The 13,988-nt window shown below is 39.6% G+C and overlaps 1 protein-coding gene across 4 annotated transcripts in view; it reads right to left on the minus strand.

Moving 5' to 3' along the window:
* Positions 1 to 1,985: 1,985 nt before the first annotated feature.
* Positions 1,986 to 13,988, minus strand: part of NSMCE2 (NSE2 (MMS21) homolog, SMC5-SMC6 complex SUMO ligase) — a 136,079-nt gene continuing 124,076 nt past the window's right edge. For all 4 annotated transcript variants that reach the window (XM_055798583.1, XM_055798585.1, XM_055798584.1 and 1 more), the window contains 3 exons: positions 6,027 to 6,127; positions 5,599 to 5,705; positions 1,986 to 2,369 (listed from right to left, as the gene is read on the minus strand). In XM_055798583.1, the coding sequence (XP_055654558.1) occupies positions 2,210 to 2,369; positions 5,599 to 5,705; positions 6,027 to 6,127 (368 nt within the window). In that variant the 3' untranslated portion in view covers positions 1,986 to 2,209. The remainder of the gene's footprint in view (positions 2,370 to 5,598; positions 5,706 to 6,026; positions 6,128 to 13,988) is intronic.

Raw genomic sequence — 13,988 nt, forward strand, 5'->3', positions numbered from 1 at the left:
TATGACCAGGGGATTAGCTAACCCAGAGGACAGGCTGAGTGCAGCTTCTACTAGGGCCACCAGCACTGCTATGGGTCACTTTAACAAACAAAACCAAGGTGTAACCAAGACAACAATCTCCCTTACAGCACTACTCATCGGAACATGAGGGTAATGACCTTATCAGCTATCTTAGGCTATACTGGTACAAACACCACAGGTAGCAAACCAAACCTACTGCCACTGGTTTGTCGGTACGAATTAATCAGAGTGTAATTTAGCATTTACAATGTTATGTGCTATTGGAAGGCACACTCAAGCATCCGGACACCTACACGAACTAAGTTTGAGGTGCAACCCTACAGCCATGGAAAATGTATGTAGATCTTTGCATCGGAAAACTTGGGAGACTTTTTACCACCAGGGACTGATTTAGGACAACGTTAATGCACCCCTGTCAGAAACTGCAGAGACTGTTCAACCAACTGAAGTTTCTGTTTCTGAGTGTTCTGCTTGTAAATGGTGCTGGAGTAAATTTAACTACAAACTTAAAGATGAAACAAAAACTATGAACAATTTAGGTCATTCCCCCCAACCCCCCCTTTTTTTTTTTCTTTTTTTTTTTTGAGAAATGCTGTAGTTAACATCCTCCCTTGTGGTATTCAACTGAAAATCGGTGACCCATCTTAAAGAATGTAGGTTTGAGACCTGAGATGTCTTAAAAGGGATCTGATTTTTACACATAAAAATACAAACAAGTGTATACTGTTCAACCGCCCCCAGTCTCTCGGCTGTTTCAGCTGGGCTTCCACAGACAGAAGCACTCACGGTCACTGCTGAGTTTTAAAAAGATAGACCTTTGGGGTTTGACCACATTATGAAAATTACCCAGGTAATTCCCATGAAGTGTTTTGAACACAAAAGCACAGTGCCAATAATAATGATGCAGTTCCCTTTTTTAGCTATGAAATCAGCTTGCAGACTGATATCCTTCAACTACAAAATAACAATTTCAGTTTGAAGTGGTTTGCATTCCGAAGTGCAACTGGGGTTAATAACGTTCTACGAAAAAGGAAAGCTGTTAGCAAACACTAACCCAGAGTGAAAAGCTTAGCATTTAGGTATTCTAGCTACATTTTATACTAAATGTCAAATTGTAAATTCAGAAAAATTACTTAGGAAAATTCCGTCTAGCTCGCTAAGGATCCCAAAGTTCAAAGAAACCTCTATTTTCTGCTTCATATATGCCAAGAGATAATTGCCATCTGACCACCAAGGCAGCTCCTTTTACGAACGGCTATTTCTAATTCATATATGTATTGCCTTATCTTCTAGATGTGTGCAGATTAATTTAGGTAAGAAATATGGAGTGTCACAAAATTAAGTCCTTTTTTTGGCTCTGTGCCTAAATGCATAGGTATCTGAAGCTTACATAAAATGAGATTAACTGCTTTTCAATATGGTATATGGTTACAATATATTTGTATTATCTAGAAACTAGTTATTAGAAATTTTTCAAATATATTTTTAAATGTTTGTAAATTATTATAGTCTCCTAACTTACAGTGTTAAGGTAAAGCCTACTGGGACCTTCAAACGCAAAAAGCGTGAAATAAAAGCTTCTGAATCTCAAAAGAAAAGCCTAAGTTAGGGCAGAGTGTTGAAAAATTATAAGAACAAGGCCACGATCCTCAAAGCTGCATGGTAATTTTGTGTGTCCACGCGCAAAGTCTAGATGTGCAGCACTTCCTGCAAATTAATCTGTTAAGGTTTCCTGAGGTTTGTATTAAAACACGGGGTTTTTTAAACCGTGTATTATTGTATTATTGTATTAAAACCCCAAGCAGGGTAAATCCCTGGTCAGAGTGCCCTACTCCAGGTGTTCCCAGTAGTTACAGAGGCAGTAACAGAAATATCGGCAATACTGACCAAAGCAGTCACTACTACATGCCTGCAGAATCTGCATCTCTAATATGCTGAAAAAATTAGCACACTGACAAGGAAGGTTAAATGCTGCAAAACATGTTTTATTTATCAAATGCAAGCTTTTAGAACTTCAGGAAGGTTAAAAAAAGACCAACCAAGTTAAAATGGAATTTCTCATATTTGGCAGTTTAAAAAACGCTTTCAGTTACAGCTGAGACCTTCAACTTTGCCTATAAATGAAATACTTTAAATAACAATCAGTTACACAACCTACTTACAATCAGCAGCTTATCTCACAAGCCCACTAACAACAAATTTCCTTTGTGGCAGCATCATATCCAGCTGACTTCTCCAGTGTTGACCAGCTTTGTTTATTCTGACTGTCAATCGCTCTTTTAAGTGCTTCATCTGGCACAAGATCTGATCCTTTTACATCAGCATGGCTACAGCCAATTTTAGGGCATCTGTTAAAAAGAAAAGAGAGACTCCATTAAATCGGAAGAATTGTATTTGTCAGATATTGGCTTTTACATAACATCTGCTAGTTTATTGTATTTATCTGGGATTCACTCTCCCTGTCAGTTCCTCATTACCTCTCTTCACCAGCTCTCTGTGGGGGGAAAATAAATCCATTTATCTAAACTGGGGGAAATCAACAGCTGAAGGAAAGAAGGAAGGAACACAGCAAGATATGGAACCTCTCACCTGAATATCACTAACTTGCTTCACATACACAAGCTGCCTGCATCAGTAATGACACTGGAATTGCATGGACACCTTTCTGTGCTGATTTCTCTCTTTACAATCCTCGACAAACTGCAGGTAACTACCTCTTACCTTATTAATCTGCAGTGGAGAAGTATAATCATAACTGACAGATAAATAGGGAAATTGATTTCTAGGGAAACAGATAGAATAAGACTTGCAAAGGCTGACTGGTGAATCAGTGGTCTATCTAGTCGGTCCAAAAATTTACCTGTCCTTTTACGAACTGAGAAAGCACAGAGAGATGGGGTAAAATTATACAGCCTCTAAATTATAATCAAATACAAAATGTCTTATAACTACTTGAAACAGCCAGATAGTGTCAGCAGGGTGAAAGATATTCAGGGACCAAAGGTCATTTTCCTTTGGCAGCGGCCCAAACCTGCACAGATGCTACCTGTAGTCAGAAATAATACTTTTCCTGATTTTTTTCACTCTATTAGGAATAACTTTTGTCTGAGGCACTGAACTTATTTACACTCAGTACTCATAGCTTTTGCTCCAGATTTGTCCACAGCTTACTTTGTTTGTCATGGATAAATCACTTAATTGCTCTGTGCCTAAGTTTTCCCATTTATCACCTTATTAGAGCAATAGCTTACCAGATTAATGAATAACAAGTGCTCAGAAAGCTTCCCATATTTCCTGTAAGCATAACGCATTAGTATGTCCTTCCAGGCAGTGGAAAACCGTAAGCAAGCTGAGACACGTAGGAGTTGCCTAAAGGAGCCCATGACAAGTCTATCAGCACAAAACCGGTGGCTGTGCGTACATCAGCGGCGGAGCTCACGTCCAGCTACTGCGCTGCCAAGCGCACCAAAGGGATCCTGTGGATTCAAACTGGGAAGTACTCGGGATGAAACAGCCACTTCCGTAGCTCCAGAGCAAGCAACAGCTTTGATTTCAGAGTCAGGATGGAGGAGATACCCCTAACAGCAACTCTGCTCTATCAAGACACCTGCTTCCAGTTGAATATTGCTGCCAGGAGCACAGTGGAGCAGCACCACCATGAGAACGGGGTGCTCAAATGGGGAACTTGCTGCATCAGTTGGCCTGCCTTCCCACCACAGCAGACTACGGTTTTTCAAAACTGACTGCATTTTCATGAGAAAGGTTAAAATTACACCAAGTCAGTGAGACAGGAGAGAAAAAAACAAGTAGTCTTTCTTAATTTAATTACAGTACAACTGAGTTATTGCTCTGTGTGTTCTTCTCTAGCATACTGGAATAAATGCTGCAGAAATGGTAAGGTTGCAAGCTAAAAGCTCAAAATTAAGAACTGCCGGTATTCAGACTGCACAAAGAGCTTCAGTCTGGGTATGAGGTAGCTTTTAAAGCTGGGTGTTGTACAGCTCACATGATTTTTTTTCACTCCAGAATTTCTCCAAGTCTTTAATTTCTTAAAAGGTAAAATAAAATTCAATTATGTGATTCTATTAGCTTTTCAGCAGTGCTTAAGCTTTTGATCCACCACAGCAATCTCTATTACCATGACATTTTCCTGATGGATTTAACAGCACAGAGAAATATTTAGATATCAACATCCTAAATTCAGTTCTGTATCACAGAAGGTATTCTTGTTGTGGTTTTGGGCTGTTGAGCACATGCTGCCTAGCCTGTCCCTATCCTCCAGAACACTCACTTTCTTGTCTCCAACTGCGAGCTATTTCCCAACTCCCATTCATTTTTCCAGCCAAGTTTCTGTCCATCAGTGTTGCTGGTTTTGTTGTTATTCCTAGGATATTGCAACCACTCCACTTGTTCTCCCTAGACCTCATAACACAGGCAAGGTACTTCCAGCTTGTTCTTCAAGCTGTCTTGACACTAAGGTAGCGGCTGGACATCCCAACTGATACTTGATTTTATAGCAGTGCTTTCCTGTAGCCAAGAAGGAGCATGGAATAAAATGTTCTGCTCCACCTTTGTATCCCCTGTGGCAGAGTATGTAGAGTCTAACAGAAATGCAAGAGCAACGGACGGAGGAAGTAAGCCGCCTGTGGCATTATCTTTGGGGAAATCAGGTTGCTAGTCTCTGACACACCTTCCTGAGCATGTGCAAACTGCACATTTATTAAAAAGTCCACAACTGGTAAGTTTCCATGAGGTCACCAACCCCAAAGCATACATGGTGTAAAAACAAATGTGAAATTAACGATGAAATGGTATGTCCCCTAAACTTGCTCTAAAAAGTGTTTGAGCCCCTTTTCTTACATGTATATATATTAATCAAAACCATCCTAAATTTGAAACTTACTAGGGAGAATTTAATGTTTAAAAATTCAACTGTTACATCTTTTCATTCAGAAAAACATGTTCTGTGTGGAAAGTGGCGGGCTGCTTTGATGATCTAAAGTAAGAAATATTTAACTGCATTGTAGTAGGAACTGCACAATCTTGTCTGAACATTCTTAAAGCTCTGTCTGATCATTCTTAAACTCTGTAGTACCTAAAAAGTTGTGGTTTAATATTTCTCACTTTAACACTCATTTAGGTGTTTTAATATTTCTCAGTTGTCCTGGAATATAACTGCAAAAGAGGGTGCACAGAGGAGATGTTTATTTTTTTCATTAACTTCAAGACTTGCTAAATAGGCAGAGGGAATAAAATGAGCAACTAAATTTTAGGAAGCTGAAGTTTCTCTTTGTTGTTCATGGCTACATGAAATCTCTTTACTTCTGTTGTGCAGGTAGCACAAGTAGCTGTAACTTCCCCACACGCTTCCTGAATATTTCCTTACACATTGTTTTCATTAAGAAGAAAAGCTCCTTCATGTGCACGGTACTAATGAGGAGACTGTGACTTGGGCAGACACTGAGGTATTACTTCCTGCATCCTTGCCAATCCAAATACATTTCCTAGAACAAGTGGAGTAAAATTCCACTTAGACAGCAAAGCAAATAGCTTTTCCACACATTCTTGTAAGCTTACCGGACTTTTTTCTTTTGCTGCTTTCGAGTCTGGATAATTTTCAGAATGGCGTCTTCTTCATAAGTATGTCCACAGACTTTGTTTCGAACTGGCCTCTTCATTTCCATCTGTAATCAATAAGGCTTGATTTAAAGGAACTGATAATGCTCATGGAAATGCTTCTTGCAAGATTTTATGTAAAACAGCGGGAAGTGTGTTTGCCATTCATACGAGGCATTCTACCCAAATTACAGGGTCAGGTCCTGCATGTTTACCATGCATTCCTACTTGCATGGGGTATCTTCCCAAGCACTGTTGCTCTTCTCTGATAACGTTTGTAATTTACACTGCCTGATTTTTAACAAGTATTGCAGATTTGTAAGAGACAACCCAATGAAGAATACGAAATAACTATTTCCCAATCGATTACAGTAGCTGTGATAGCATACCTGTGTAATGGGACAAATAAAGTTCATCTGACTCTGAGTCACAACTATATCTTCATCAATTTGTTCAATGGCCTCATTATCATCACCTGATTGATGACGAACTATAATGGGAAACAAGATAATTTTAATTTAATATTTAATATAGATCGCCATACTTAAAATAAGCAAATAGAACCCAGCATTAGCCAAGCATTATCTCACAGTGATATCTAAGATGCCACAACATATTTCTGTACAACTCCCTGAGCAAGATACTGCAAAAAATACTGTGCTACAGTCTCTGTTAAAAAATACGAATATTTAAATGGGAAATACTTTGTGTGTGTGTGTGTCTATTTATAGCCAATGCTAGAAAGGAGGGCTGGGAAGGAAAGCAAGCTGGCCTGAATATATGCAAAGCCTTTGGTATTCTCTGTTCAAGTTCACCAAAAAACAGTAACATGCAGAGGAGTCCCCAGATTCTAACAAAGGATGAGGTGGAGCTTTTGCAGATTTGGCAGTTCTACCCTCAGGATCAGTTTGTGTTTGAATGTCATAAATGGGCTTGCTCTATAGCCTGTATACACAGTATATACTTTAAAAGGAAATTGTACTATTTATCATAACACATGATTTGTGAAGTGATGCTGCTGTATATATAAATAGTGAAAAACAAAAGCCAAGAAAGTGTTGTTTGAGATGGGCAATAGAAACGTTACTGAAGTAACCTTAAGAAGGAGGGGTAGAATGAAATACTGAAATCTCCCAGAAAACACCTGATGGCCCAGTGTCAGGGAATGAGAGCCAGACAAACAAGAAATCCACCTGGAGCTAGAGAAGATGGAGGCCCCCGCCTTTACCAGAAGAAGAGGTAAGTTATAAGCAACTCTGCATACTCATGGCCACACCAGCCCAGGGTTCCATGCAGAAACTAATTGGCAAGAGTCAAAAGCAGAGACACAGGAGCAGCTAAGGCAGATATATATTGCTAAGTATAACCTCAATAAATGTTTATGTTTTATCTTTCCCTAACTTTGTTACTGTGAGTCTAGGCTTTCAGTTGAATAGATTTATCTTTAAATCTTATCCGGCAATAATAGTAAATTTAACACCTGCCATAATTTTCCATTCCTTTGGGGTAGTTCTGCAATGTCTTTGCAGCAGTGCCCTACGGTGTGCTCCTCAAGGTGTCCCAAGCTGAACAGAACATTTTTCTCTCCAGCTACACAACCTAGTTTGCAATGTAGCAACACAGGGTTCAGAGAGGACAAAAGCCTTCAGTGGCCTGCATTGGCTTTGACTGCCATGGGGGCAGTGAGAAACACAAGTGAACACAGAGGGTTTAAAGTTACTTCATGATTTGCCTTCTACAAAGTCTCAGCCTCGGGTCTCTTTGGTGCTATTGCACAGTATCAACCCATCTTTGCATCCCTGGTATTCAGTCTTCCACGTCTGTTAAGGACCAGTGTTTCCTAACTTACGGTCAGTCCTGCATGCCTGTATAACACCATCACCTTCTGGATGATAACAGCAATCACTCTTGGAGCAACCACAATCTCTCACACCCGGTCTAGACCGAGCACACTGCTATGTAAGCCAGCACATCTCTGGTTGAGGTACTCTTGGCATCGGTATTGCAGCCATCACTCCAGCACAGCACCTCTCATTATGCCAGTTTTATTTGCATATTTTTCCTTCCTCCTTAACAAAGCTTGCCCTTCTCTCCATTCCAATATACCAAGAGTTTTCCAAGTATTCAGGAATGTTTCTGACCCAGGTACTCCTGCAAATATTTAGGCAAGCATCAATGGTATTTCTGTTTCTGTTACTAAGGCCTCATTCAATCAGCAGGGTGTGGATGCAGGGGGAAAAGGAGCTCAAATGTCCACTGTCAATAATCTTAAGGCTTTTATCTCCAAGAATATTAACATACCTTTACCAGATACTGACGCCCTAACAAAAGTAAACACTTGCAAATCAGAAGAAAAAAGTGGGTGCAATTTAACTGTAAATATCAAAACTGCAATGGTATAGACATCAGAAAAAGACTTGCATCAGTTACCAGTTTTCAGAAAAGAAAACATGTCACATGTTATTCTTAGACTGCTTATATAGAGGGTTTATTCTGTCATAAACCCATAGTATTTTGAAGAAATCACAACTTTTTTTGTGAAAAAAGTGGTGGTGGTGGGGGGGGTTAATGAAGCTTTTGAAATACAAAGCAATGGGCAAAATCCCACTGAGACAGAAAAAACAATATTGCAGTTTTGGTAGGTGCCAGCTTTGGCATGGGCTGCTTTATTTAAATACCGTACTGATGTTTTTCCTCTGAGTAATGCCAACAAAGAACAAGAGATTCATGCTTAAATTCATATATATGCAATTTTTGACAAACTGCAGCTCTAATCTTTCCTGCTGAAAACATCTGGAAACTCACATTTTCCTGTTTTACTTCATTTCAACACATGAACTTGGCATGTAGTTCCAGTGTACCAGCACATGACACCAGTCAATGGGAGTAAAACGCAGCAGTACTAGCAAGATCTAGGGCAGGTGATTGTTTACAAAGGAGGATTATTTTTGTAGTGATATGTAGAGGCCTAGGAAGGTCGGTAAAGTTCTAAAATTTGGGGCTTGTGCCTGTGATTTTACTTTGAATGCTCAGCACTCCAAGTTAGGCACGGAAGTGGCCTCTTCTGGAAAAGTGTTCACCTCACGCAGCACCTTCTGACTTTGTTAGGAGTCACCACTTCACTCATGACTTCTGTGTGTGCTTACTTTGGTACTGACAGAATAATTCAGGAGACTATGTTGAAGCATCCAAGTTTGAAAATAGGCGCTCAAGTTTGGGTACTGGTGCTTGAGTCTCCCCTGAAGGCCTCAGGTCTCTAAATTATGTGATCTAAATCACAGGCTGGGCTTACTTCTTTCTCATACTGGCTCTGGAGGTGTTTTAGATGCCTCATGTTTAATGGCTGAAATTCCACAAGCTGAGACCCACTCCTTGTAGGTGGTATATATCGGTCTTTCTGGATTCAAATCACCTTCTTGTTGCAACCTGAACGCTTCAGGTTGCACTTCATTTGCAATGATTTTGTATACGAGCTGCCAGAGTGGGGCCCTGGTTTCAAGAGGTTATCACTAACAAATGAATAATTATTTAAAATATTTCCTTTTAATAAGCAGCTAATATTTTTAATAATAAATATGCAAGACTGGGATGATGCAAGTGATACCTCAAACATGTCAAGCGCAAATTAGCATAAATCAAATAAACCACCCACAGATTTGTTGTTATAGCTCGATGTTGTAGATTACAAGAGGAGAGAAGAAAATAACCTTTTTCACATACAGTAAATTTTTCAGAGATTACACAAGACATACATACATCCCACACCGGTCAGTAAGATGCTCTAAACCGTAGAACTATACCTGTAAACTCACACTGGAATACTTTTTATTAAGGTCAAAGAGATCTTTTACCAAATGAAATGTATAAATGTTTGGAGGATCTAAATTGCAAGTCTGACTGTTCTATAGAAAGAAGAAATAAAAACTCCGGATCATGCATATTTCAGCTAAGTCGGGTTAGGTTTTTAGAAAATAGAGTTTTCCTTGCAAATGAAAACCAGGTGCAGAAAACACTAAGTTATTGTTCCTGAAATTTGGATGTTGCCTTAAGTAATAGAAGTACGTGCACCTATTTTGGTAGTCTAAGAGATTACATTTTAAGAGCTTTAACAGTTTCTCGTTTTCCATTCCAGCCAACTGAAACCTGTTATGAGTATTAGTAACACATTTTCTATCTGGCTATCTCAGCAATGATGTTTACAGCTGATTAGTGCCCACTGTTGTAATAAAACTGTATTCTCATAATGGTATCTATTTTTGGTAACACATCATAATGAAATTTGCAACTGCCAACTGTTTTTTACTTATTTAATTTTAATTAAAAGCTGGTAGTACTTTATATCTCTATCACTTTCATCTCTTGATAAAAATGTGACTAATATGCCTTAGCTCAGTTTTCACCCACTCTGCTGAGACTGAGAACTTTTAAGCCAACTTTTAAAAATAAGAAAACCATAGTGCAGAGACAGTAACTGCTATATTAAGCACTGATAGTATACATACTAAAAAAAACATTAGAGGAAAGATTCTCTCCGTTGTCATTGTCACTCCTGTCTGCTTGCTGCTTCCAGCGCCAACAACGTCCTCTACCCAACGGTTTCTCTAACGTGGCCCTGAGTGAGTACATGTTGCCATGTAAACTTAATTGATTTCTTTCCTTTTATGCTGGGCTGTTCTGCCTTCTCACCTGCCATCAGTCAGACGCTAATCCCAGAAATCAAAGGGTAATGTTAAGCATGCAGGACTGAGTCTTTGTAAGCCTGAGCCACTAGACAGACAAGGTCTTGGCTCCCAAGAGGGTCTATTGTACTGCTGACTCTATAGAAATAACAGCAACTCATCCAGGCTGGGAAAAATCCTATCTGTGAGAGCTCCAAGAAAAACATGAATGTTATGAGGGCAAGTCAAATGCCAAGTGTTCCTGCCAGCAGGACAGAAAATAACGAAAGGTGGGGGTGGTGAAGGACACCGTCACATCCAAGAGTTGTATTCTAAGAGTCAGAAGGAGTCTGGGGCACTGCTAGCATGGCGTGCAGAAGCCCCAAGGACAAGTCTAAAGAACGGAATAAGCCCAGACGCTGTTTTCCATGAAACACACTGCTAAGACCACCATGGGCAATGCTTAAGAGTGGGTCAGCATGCCCATCAGTGCTCTGAATTTGGGTTAGACTTCAGATCCGGAGAAACAGACCAGAACAACTGTCCAGCATCCTGCCCCCAGGACGGATCCAGAGTAAATGCTGTAGGAGGAGTGAAAGAAGAGGGGAAGCAAAGAGTAATACCTTCCTGGAAAACTTGCCCAGTCTCTAGCAATTTGTGGCCAAGGACTTCCTGAGTCAGAGGTAATATCTTTGTACTTAATGAGCCCTGGAGTTTTCCTCCAATGAATTTGTCTAAACTTGGAGAGGGGAATTTGGGCCTCGACTCTTCGGCTTGATTAGAGACAGTTATCTTTGCTAGAAAGGTTAGCAACAGTTTAATTTTCCTTGAAACTTACCGCAGAGGCTGCAGGTTACAGTTTAATTTGATTTTTAAGAGGGAAAATAAGGTGTGCAAGCTACAGCTGCAGTCAAACAGTTCAAAGGCTTTTTGCTTTTGCCAGAGGCATGCGATAGTTTAATTTGCCAACCAAGCCAAACTAGGCTTTGCATTAAAGTACATTACAATTTGATTACTTGCTGGTGTTGCAATACACAAGTTGATCTAAGGAAGGTGGCCTCTAACATGCTGCTCCAGATTGCAATTGCAAATTTACTTGCTCCTGCCCAGGCCAAGCAATTTGCTGGTAATTTACTGGCAAGCCCCTTGCATGTGCTTTACACATACTTTTTATGTGTATGACACATAAATGTGTAATTATATGTTTTACACATACTTTTGTAAGAAGTATATAGACTTGCATTTGGTCAATCCAAAATAAAATTACAAACCTGTCAATATAAGCCATTCTGATTTTCCTGGAGTGTGAAAGAAATTCAATGAACAAATAGCAAATTGTTAGGTCCTTTACATAGTAAGCATAGGGAAGGAAAGGACAGTATTCTGTACAAAGCAGCAACCCTCTAAAAACTCCTTTAATGCCGTTAAATTCCCAGCACTTGCATATTTTACAGTATTTTCTCCCACTAGGCTACAGGCCTTTTAAAATACACTATTCCAAATGGAAATACTGTTCCCATTTTATCCTTTCATTACAGCGTAGAGCTGTTCGATGCCAGTTTTCCAGAATGACCTTAAAATGAAGAGAGATTAAGATTTGATGGAAATTTTATGGGACACTCATTACAGAAACGTAAGTGAAGGAGACAGAAAGACACTTGAAGCTAGGTACAATTTGTTGTTTAATGTATTAATAAATAAAATGTGACTACAAATCCCACTTAGAAAAAAACCACACTCCAGAGGTGCTCTGTGAAACCCTCAACTCATATACTACTTGAAGTGAGAAGACATAATCTTTACTTCTAGATTTTGGGAAAGTCAGACTGTTGTGTAGTGGGAGCTGTATTCCTAGAAATGTGAACAGAAAGGGTATCTTTGATTATAAACTGCTCAACTCAAACAGCGTGGTAGGCAAACACACAGAGGCAACTTTCTTGCTCCCTCTGTGATTGCAAACAAACATGAGAAATCCACACTTCAAAGTCCGTGGATGATATTTCAAACAGCAGTTTCCTCATCACTGCAGTCTGGACTCAGCCTGAAGAAGCTCCTGGGGGAGATGAAGATTACCTAAAAAGATGTCATGAAGGCTCATCAGTCAGCTCAGAGGAGCCACTATTTCTAGAAAATCTAAGATCATATTCTTCCATCTTAACTACCATCACAATGGCAAGTAAACTTAATAAGCAAGTTAAACACCAAAGGCTGGCTGAAAATAAACCTAACTCATAAACAGGCTACTTAAATGATCAGGAAACTCCAGGTCTACATGAAAGTGTGCCAGGCATGTGACAATAGAGAAAAAGTGTTAGAGTTGCCACAGTACGAGCAGAGCAAGACAAAAAAAGTATCTTATAAGGAAAAAAACATATCAGGCACAAGCCATTAAATTGCAAATATATGCAAATAACGTTTTTATTACTTGGGTTTTCTCCTGCTCTTCAGAAGAAAAAAGGCTGAACAATCACTGCTTCATACAGTATACTGTATGAAGGCAACTTCCATGGTTAGAGAGCATCAGTTCATATCAGAAATTAGAAAAGCATCACACACATTTACAAAACGAAGAAATTCACTCCAGACACATGAAAGAAAAAGTTGCAAAAGATGCAACCAGAAAAAAAAAAAAAAAAAAAAGCCTACCAGCCTACCATTTCATTACAAGATGAACCACTTTCCATTACTAACATTGTGGTCAGAGTCTGGAATGTCACTGATGCAATGCTAACCATCAAATGACATGAACATGTAGGCCTTGCCTACACAGGGAAGCTGTTGCAAAATAAGTGAGGGTGTGAATGTAGAATGTATTAGCTACTTGGCATTAAACTCACTGTGTGGATGCTCTTATTCTGCTCTGGAGTGTCTTTTGACTGTTTAGCTTAATCCACTTCCACAGTGGACTTGAGAAAGGCACTGTTAATGCAGGACAGAAGTAGTGAGAGGAAAGATGTGGGTATTGAGAGCAGTTTGGCACTACATCCATTTATGAGTAAGTCTTTAGCGTCTTTGGATGGTCTGTTCTGTAAATTTAATTCAAGTTTTCTCATAACAATCCATGACAAGTATCTTCTACATACTCTCTCACAAGCAGAAACTACGTCTATGTCATCTCTGAACAAAAATTAATGTCATGTATCTTGTAACCTACATGGTTGGAGGTCACTTTGCCCATTTCAGTATGTCATTTGTGCACTCTTGTAGTCATTCACTTCTGAAAAGCTCAACTGGTGACATATCTTCAGGTGGAAACAAGCTTCTGCTAAAAACCACTCCTGGACAGAACTGCTCCAGGGTAACAGAGGGACAGAAAAGAAAAAGAGCAGGATCAGGCAAGCAGACCAGGTACCATAGCATCCTAGCAGTCCATCCAGCAGGCTGCTATGGAACCAGCGAGCAGAAAAGCCCCCAGCTAGCTCAAATGATCACACCCTTAGAAGATTATCGTTCCAATTATTGTTCCAATCTGCTTCTTCATTCTCTCCTCACAAAACTTTTTGACAAAGACCTCACCGTATTTCTATCATAAATAGCTCTGTTGAAAAACACATTTTAAAAGCCACCAAACTAACACCCCCAGCCCTGGTGTCAGGACAGTGGTGAATACAGACAGACACACGTACTCTGTCATGTGTTGGGGCACAGGCAGGAATATTTCAGAGGTATACGGTGAGAGGGCAGGAAGCTATA

This window comes from Falco peregrinus, chromosome 3 (genome assembly GCF_023634155.1).
Source record: "Falco peregrinus isolate bFalPer1 chromosome 3, bFalPer1.pri, whole genome shotgun sequence".
Lineage (NCBI taxonomy): Eukaryota > Metazoa > Chordata > Aves > Falconiformes > Falconidae > Falco > Falco peregrinus.